At 45.1% G+C, this 9051-nt stretch overlaps 1 protein-coding gene across 1 annotated transcript in view; it reads left to right on the forward strand.

Moving 5' to 3' along the window:
- Nucleotides 1-8339, forward strand: part of LOC142767625 (guanylate cyclase 32E-like) — a 353448-nt gene extending 345109 nt beyond the window's left edge. The window contains exon 24 of the mRNA XM_075869693.1: nucleotides 4523-8339. Within this exon, the coding sequence (XP_075725808.1) occupies nucleotides 4523-4942 (420 nt within the window). The 3' untranslated portion in view covers nucleotides 4943-8339. The remainder of the gene's footprint in view (nucleotides 1-4522) is intronic.
- The last annotated feature ends 712 nt before the right edge of the window (nucleotides 8340-9051 follow it).

Below are 9051 nucleotides of genomic sequence, written 5' to 3' on the forward strand. Positions count from 1 at the left end.
CGCGCTGCATTTTGTGTGGTCAATCGGGAACCACCGCAACTATGGTCGATTTTCAGCGACTCAAGAGCTGCCTTATAATCTGTGCTCTCATCACTGCGTCGCGGCCCGTACGAACAGCTTGTTTTCGAAATTCGATGCCTTCTCCACACTTTACTCGAGAAAGGGCATCATGTGACGCTTCAACGGCTGCCAAATCATGGCGGCATCATAGGGAACGAACATGCCGATACTGCCGCGCGGGCAGCCCTTGAAGGATCACGAGAAGAAGCCATACCACTTTCTAGGACTGATGCTGCCAGTAATCTTCGACGACTTGCGCGTGAAATCACGTTTTCACTATGGTGCCCACCAAGCATCGATACGAATCGTCAACACCACCTGTCCTCTTTGATGGCTCTCCGCATGCCCACTGGACTCGACCGAAGAGAAGCCACCCTACTTCATCGCGTATGGCTAGGAGTGATATTTACAAAATCTTACTCCTTTGTCATAGGAATGGCCGAGAACGCTCTCTGCGATGCCTGTCATTGCGAAGAGACGCTACACCACATCCTGTGTGACTGTCCATTGTATGAAATCCAGAGACAGTCACTGGCGTCTGCTTTTGCGCGCATCGACAACAGCCAAATGTCTGTGGACACTATTCTGTCAAGTGCCCAAGAGAAGACACTGCAACAGAAGGCGATGAAAGCTCTGTTGAAATTCCTACGCGACACCGACTTGAACAAGCGACTATAACAGCAATGTCACACACCGCGAAAGACAAGACTGGACTATGACTGAGTGTGCGCGCATGTGCTGCCGAATGTGCCGTTTGTGTGCGCATGTGCTGCCGAATGTGCTGTTTCTATCTTCCCTCTCTGCTCTCTTTCATCTCCCCCATCCCTCTCCCATGCGCAGGGTAGCAAACCGGCTGCCTATAGGCTGGTTAACCTCCTTGCCTTTATTTTCCCTCCATTTTCCTTCCTTCCTTCTTATAAATATACCTTTTCACTTCACGAATTCGGGCAGTCATTGTTTTTAGATAGACTTCTTTCTTATTTTAAAAAAATGTGGGATTTCGGATGTAGTTTCCATACTTTTTACAGCACTTGGACTTGCAGTGCTTCTCAAAAGCCAATTTTTAAGGCGATAGTTCCAAAGAGTTCGCTTCGCAAAATTTAAGCATCGGCGTTAGGTTTTATCAATTGTGAGCGAAAAATCATCATTTGTGCGTGACCGAAAAAGTGAGAACGCTGCAAATAAAACAAACAATAAAAATTAGACGTCTACGTGAGCAATTGAATGAACCCGGGTTATTTGCGTGGCTAGTAGGTAGCCAACCACACAATCACGCTTCTGCTTTGAACTGCAGTGAAAATATCTTCCCCTTCTTGGAAATACAGTGAAAGTAACTCATTGTTTACTATACACGCGTTTTGCCTACACCCTTCACAATAAAACATAAAATCAGTGATGATGGATAGTACAAGCGCCCATTTCCTACGAACGTCAGAACATGTGAATAAAGCCAGTAACCCACTACAAAAGGTACACAAGCCACTGCGCCTGTTCCCATAGGCCACGTTCACTCTTGTGCCCGAAATTTTGTAAACCACTCACTATTTTCTACATTTTAATCCAATGCAATGGATTGCACTTTTAAGAAAAAGCACTTCCCATCATTATACCGCGAGTAAATACCACTTATTCACTCGATGTTGATCGACAGGGATCCACTTTTCAATCAACACTGGTAATTGGCGTTTTTAAAAGAAGTTGGCAGTTTTATTATCATCTGCCCCGGTAAATTCTAGCCAGACCTCTGTCTGAAGAGTGGTTGCTACTGCAAAAGATACTATACAAAGTACCTGTGTCGTGGCCCTTGTAGACAAAGGCGCGGAAAAATATTTGTGCTGTATCGTCTCTCGGTATCAATGCTATCAGAACTGTTAGCCGCTCATTTTCACTGGACACAGTTTATGCCACTCTCAGAATTTCGTTACCTTTATGTTTTTGTGTTTTACCAGCCGTTATCGTGAGGGATTTCATGCCCCTATACAACCAGTCATCATACCCATTGCCCACATATTCTGTCTTATGTACTGTCACTGTTTGACCATCACATGACCATTGCGGCAATAAAAACTATATATTACCCCCATCGTCATCATCATCATTTCTTAATGTCACGTAGAAGGTGCATACCAAGTTCTAAAAGGTTTCATGCACCAAGTGCTTGAAGTACGCACTAGCAGAATCTCGCTATCGCCTTTAACTCTTAAAAGCGAAGCTTTAGGGACACCTATTTTTTTACATTCTTTTTGCTTCACATTATTCCTCAGCCATGAAAACAGGGCATTCCATGCTGGTTTTCTAGAAAGTAAATATTCTGGCCGTCATTCTGTGCACATACTACTGTTTTACGTGACTGTGATGCGTTCCATTTTTACTCTGGAGGAGAAATGTCACCAAATGTAGAACACCTCTGAAATGCCAAAATTAAAATTGAGAGTATGCCCCTCAATCCAAACTGACAGCCAAGCGATGGTGTTATGACAGAGTGCATCGTGTTATGTTCGGAAAGAGCATATAATAGAAACATGTGGAGCCGTAAAAAATGAATAATACTGCAGTTGATATAAGAATGGGCTCTATCGGTAAGAGATAAGTTAGAGCTGAGAGTCATTGCAATGTACTGCTCCTGTTCCGGCGTCATCCACATTTTTTTAATCTCTCGCTCGCCAAACGTGCAAGGACACACCTGATGGCACCCAGGGACGACAGCCTCGTGAAAAACGTTGGATTCTCCGGCGTAAGCGTCTAGGCGCAACTTGTTATGACTGCATATAGTTGGCTAGCAGGAGGGCCCTGCGTGGCATCCTGCTACCTCCGCCAATGCTTTAATAACGTTCACTACTCTCTCTTTCTCTCTCTCTCTCTCACCTTTTTTCACCAGCACGTAAAGTGTCAGTTTTTATGAAAGGGAACACGGGAGCGCGTGGCCTGCGTGCTCCAGTGGCTGCTGAGAGTGCGTTCAAGCGGAAGCGAGAGCAACCACAGTCTGTTTTCGCGTCATTTCGTGGCGAGCGAAACAACCATTCGTAGCTAATATGGAACCAACAGCAACAATGCGACTCCCCTCCCACTTGAAAGCGATTAGCGAGAGCCGGTAATCACCTGGAAGGGGGAGAGGTTGCAATCTTGCCGTTATATATCAGCAAAGAATGGTTGTTTTGCTCGCCGCGAGATGCCGCGAAAAGAGTGTGGTTGCTCTCGCTCCCGCTTGAACGCGCTCCCAGCAGCCGTAGCGCGCGCAGGCCACGCGCTCCCGTGTTCCCTGTCATAGGAATTGATACTGTACATATTCAAACCGGCGCAATTCTTGACTATAAAGCTGGGCACACCTATGCTTCAAAAAATGCAATTGTGAGACTCAAAGTAGCCTTTCTTTATAGTTAGTTATTCGGGTTTCATCGTTTAAAGGCGCTATCACGCTTTAATGCAACATATTTCACCTACTGTTGATAACTCGGTACCTTGTCAAAACATATTCTCGTGTTAGGTGTTTGAAATCACCAAAAACAGCTGGACACAATGTGAAGAGCACAGTGCAGGAAAGAGTGTCATCTTGGAAATTGCAAGCTGGCACTCTCCCTGTCCCGTATTCGTTCGTATTCCGTTGCGCAGCAACAAATTAGCACGACTTGGTATCAGAACCTTCATGTTAATATGTTTTCCTTTTTGTTCGTGTAATTCTATTTGCAAGCGCCTTTAGAATTCATAGCGAAAGCTGTTAGGAGATCACAAGGCGGGTCACGCGCAGCTGTCTGCCGCCATTGCTGCCGCTGCCACCGGTGCCCGTAACCACATCGCGCGAAAGTAGAAAAAATAGAAAACCTAGCACCAATGACACAAGGGGCCTAGAATCCGGGTAAGGTGGGTACCAGCCCAGTATTCTACCACTGAGCTACGCCAGTGCTTGTGACTCGTTGGCAAACTTGCCTTAAGCAGGCTTGGTGTCGCCAAAGCAATCGCGTATTACGACTTATAAAGAGTTTTAAACCAGCGAAAGAACTACCAGTCATCGAACAATGCGAACGGCGTAACGAGAGGGCCGTCCGATGTTGCAACCCATTACAAAAGCTTGTTCTTGTTCTCCCATTAACTGTGGTGCAAAGCCACTTCAGCCACAATATCTCATCGTTCTCAGCTGCTGCATGAAGAATTGACGCAATATTCCTTGCAAGTGTTTAGCAGGTACCATGCTTCTCAGAAAAATGACGAAAAATAGTATAGCGAATGCTGGCCAACTATACCTCCAAAAATTTGTTATTAATGCCCTAGTGGGTATCAAGCCAGTGTGCTTGCAGTAGTTACCCAATGAGTGTTTCGAAAAGGCTCTGAAAGGCCGCTCTTCTAGGTTTCGCTCTGATTGTGCTGCGGTTTCCGCGCAAGCCTGGTTTTCTTTTTTCTTTCTTATATTTTGTCGCTCTCTTTCTGGTGACCTCAAGAGCGTACAAAGGATATGTACTCGTCACAGGGCAAGGGAGAGATGCGCACGTTCTGGCTTGTTGGCAAAGAGGGTGGAGACCCGCCGGGACCTCCAGCTCCCGTCGATCCTGGCGCCGATGGTTCCGCGGCATCGCTGGCCGATGCCTCGAGCACTGGTAGTTCCGAACCACTGGCAGTCCGAGACGAGAGACCAGCCACGGTGGGCGGACGCGGCGTCGTGAACGAGGAAGTCAGCTGCCTGCTTTCCGATGGTGTACACGGCAACACTCCCAGCAGTCCGCGCCGGTACGTCGCCGCCACGCACAACGGCAGCTGCCTGAGCCTCTTCAACGAGTGCAAACGCAGTCTCCTCAAAGAGCTGCGCAGGGACTACTGCACCAGGCCGACGGGTTACAGGTCGGCACCAATTATTGTGTGCCGTGACCGACCATCCGTCGAACCCTGTTGAGTACGCCAGGCGGCATGAATGTGCGTTCATCTGCGTATGCGTGCGTTAGCTCACGCGCTCGTGCGTCCAATGACTGTGACCACTATCCGCACTTGGTGCTGCTGCATTCCGACGAGGAAACACTGAACTGTGCCGGGCCCGATCGACCTGTGACCAACACAATGCGTGCCGGACATGCGCTCTCGTTCGCGTGGTGGTTTACGAATGTTACTTGATGCTAAAGACAGTTGTTTCGTCCTTGCTGGTGTGCGTAGACGGTTGCAAAAAAAGCTACCAACTGAGTCATTATAGCAAAACTTGGTGAATACTGTGCTGACGTCACCGAATGTAGGCCGCCGTCTTATGTACCCTAACAGATTTTTTTCTCAGTACAAGTTTGGCTTTTATTAGTGCATTTGCACAGGAGTGTAAATCACGGGTCAGATCATTCGGTCTGTAAATAGCGAGCAAGAGACAGTGACTCTTTCATCAGTATTCAAAGGTGACGGTGTTGTCAGCTGCGTCAAAAGGTACTTGTGCGTGATGTTGATGTTCCTCAGGCTCTGCCCTTTGAATCAGCCAACAAAATATGAGTGATCAACGAGGTCGACAGCGCTAGAAAGCCTCTTAGGTGCTGCCATACCGCTTCTGTACAAATGGAGTAGTGGAAGAGGCACTGACCGCTCACCATCAGTCAGAATTCGATAAGCAAGAGATTCACTAAATAGGCACCGGTATTAGATTCTTCATAGTATTGCGCAAAGCTTGAGCAGCTACAGAGATACGTGAAAGTGCTGCCTTTTTCTCCATTCGTGCTTTGTGAAAAATAAGAACACGGGACTGTAATGGCCAGCACAACTGGGACCTCTTCGAAGAATGAAGGCACGTTTTAAGAAATGCTTGAAGCGCCTTTCATGACAATTACGATTGCTACCGTGTTTGAGTACTGTGAACTAACATACTATGATGCCTTAAGAAATTAAGGGGATATTATAAGCAGTAATTTTATTTGTAATGTAAATGGGAAAAAAAGAAAACTGAACGAAACATTAACTTGCCACCGGAAGGATTCGAACCTGCGACCTTAGGGCAACGCTTCCGATGTTTTGCTACTGAATCACGGTGGCGATCATCCCTCCGTAGTTTTTCTAGGGGATATGTTCATTAAAAGCGGGAGCGCCAGTTAGCGCCCCTGGTTGTCATTGCGGCGAGTGTGGAACACTCTTTTTGCTTGCAGGCGTAACGATCACAATGCCTTCTAAGAATATCCCGTGTACGTCTCCCGTCTGTTAGCTCTAAATACTATTGTGTATAAAAAAATTTGCCCCGCCACGGTAGTCTAGTGGCTAAAGTACTCGTCTGCTGACCCGAAGGTCGCGGGATCAAATCCCGGCTGTGGTGGCTGCATTTCCGATGGAGGCGGAAATGTTGTAGGCCCGTGTACTCAGATTTGGGTACACGTTAAAGAACCCCAGGTCGTCAAAATTTCCGGAGTCCTCCACTATGGCGTCTCTCATAATCAAATGGTGGTTTTGGGACGTTAAACCCCACAAATCAATTAATCAACAAAAAAATTTGCCCTAAAATTTGCCCTTGTTTCCTTCATGTTTGAGTAAGTGCTATAACGAAAAGTTATTGACATTTTAAAACTATCAGATCGGCTGCTACATAATATTTGAGCCTCCCATGCAAACGCTAATCTTGAGACTCGCAAGAACATCGAGCGAACGCTGTGGAGCTAGCGCTTTTTCAGGGGAATTTTAAAGAGACACATGGTAACACGTAACGGTTACAGTAACGTGGTCTGCTCACTGGGTGGTCGATGGAAGTTGTTAAGAGCATATAAGCACGCATGCGTGGCTACATGAAACATGCGCCCGTAGACGCAATTTTTTTTTCATGACCCTGCCAGTGTGTGGGCATTAAAAAAAAGTCTGGAATTGAAATGACAATACGAGGAATAATTATTGCGGAGAGTGAAGAAAGGTTATAGCAATGAACAGTATTTTGTGGAAGAACAAATTAAATAGAGACAAGCAGTTTGATTAGTTGTGGATCCAAAATAACGGCAGAGTAAGGAGAGTAAAAAAAAAGGACACCTGGATGCATGACCAACGTTTGAAATAATTTGAGGTTTATTGCTCTCGAGCAACAAGGACGCCTTAATAGAGCCTTATCTAACACTTCCAATTCGGTTATTTTTCATTTTAGTTGTTGAGAGGAAGTGGCGTGACGAATAGCTTATAGGCCAAAGGAGAAATATTATTTATTTATTTATTTATCTATTTATCTATTTATTTATTTATTTATTCATTCATTTATTGTATACTGTATGCACAATCTTCCAAAGAGGTAAAAAGCATGGGAACGAACCTCACAGATACCACTGTCATCGTTAGTAGTCGTTTTGCGGTACTAGTAATGGCAGTGATGAAGGAAGATATATGTTATGACATTTGTCAAAGGGGTGGGTCAGTAGCCTAAGAACTCGTAAGCGACAGTGGCTAAGAAACAAGAAGAAACAAAAAAGACAAGTTGAAAATAAACAAAAACTTTGTATTTCCCAAAGTTTTTTGTTTAGATACCCATATCTAGGGAGACAGGGTATCCAGCGAGATAGGTAGACCGAAGGGACAAGAGTGCGCTAAAAGTTCTCAGGAATGCTTGGCACAACAGAACATGTGATTGCGAGCGTAGTCATTTTACCAACCCGTCGTAGCCCATCGTAGAAAAGGATTTCATTAAGAATGCAGTCAAGGACTTTTTCGCCATAGCTCTACAAAGTTTGAGGTCCAATGTTTGATTGCCAGTCACGATAGGCATGCATAATCATGTAGGTTAAATGAAGAAAAATTCATGAACCTATGTTTACGCAAAGTTTATGCTCTGCAAATTCAATGGTTGTGAAAAGCACATCCGTAGTGGGCATCAACATATCAATATACCTTTACAAGGTCTCTGAAAAAAAGTTTATGGAATTTTTTTTCTATTAGCAAGGCTCAAAAAGTAGAAAAAATTCAGCTTTTAAATCTTTCTTTTCAAAGGGGAGGACGAAGTGTATAATTCATTGTCGAAAAAAGAATGGTCACGGCAATTTCGCTTAAAACAAAGCACAGTTAAAAAACAATCGCACGATATACGCATATATCTGTACCATACAAAATGAAGCAAATAGAAAAATGTTTGCGCTGCCATCGTCGCTTGGCAAGCATTAAAAGAGGTCGAACAGTGTCACCACCAACATTTCACGGATGGAATAAATTGGGGAAAACTTATACAAAGAATACATGACCTGTGATTTTCGAATTAAAAACTTGTATTCATGACAACTGTGTACATCTTACGGCGCTGTCTGTTGGAACGAAAGAAAATAAAACCTGGTTGTGACACCGTATAGAAAACAAAACTACGCAGCTTCTTTCTTGCACTCCTGTTTCTTGAAACCATCTTGCTACATAGAGGGACGTCACCAGAACTTACCTCGATGTTCGTAGACACGTATGCTTGTATGTGTGCGTGTGTTACACATACACATACGCAGAACCGAAAGACATTTAACGTAGTTTTAATTCCCTCAACACCACGTTCCCCTTACCGTTTCCTCGGTACGCCATTCCTGCTTTAATTATGACATAAAATTGTAGAAGAAAAGAGTTAATAAGGTAAAAGATCGACACCGCTGCACCCTCAATGCTTCACCAGTGCTGGTCTTACTGCGCATTTCGCGCTATTTTGCACCAATTCAACATGGATGCGCCTTCTTACGCTGATATAAAAGGAACCTGTGCCAAAGCGCACCCCAAGACGGCGCCAGCACTGCCTTGGGGTGCTTACAGCCAAAATTTGTGGTTGGTGTGGCAATTGGCTTCAGGAAAGTGCGCAGCCACGATGCCACGATGCCACGAAGCTTATGAAGCCAACTAAATCCAATGAACATTCAGTTGATCGGCTTGTTTGTGCCTCAGGCATGTGCCTGTAAGTGTACGTCGCAGCGACCGTCCGTGCACGCCGTCCGTTTAGGCTGAATTGCGAAACTGCAGCGTGCGATCGTCTACCAGCTTGGTGTTAATACAATGAGCAAACGTGTATATACTTACTTTATTACGCGCTTGTGCTTAAGAAATAAAGTA

Source organism: Rhipicephalus microplus, chromosome 7, assembly GCF_043290135.1.
Source record: "Rhipicephalus microplus isolate Deutch F79 chromosome 7, USDA_Rmic, whole genome shotgun sequence".
Taxonomy (NCBI): domain Eukaryota; kingdom Metazoa; phylum Arthropoda; class Arachnida; order Ixodida; family Ixodidae; genus Rhipicephalus; species Rhipicephalus microplus.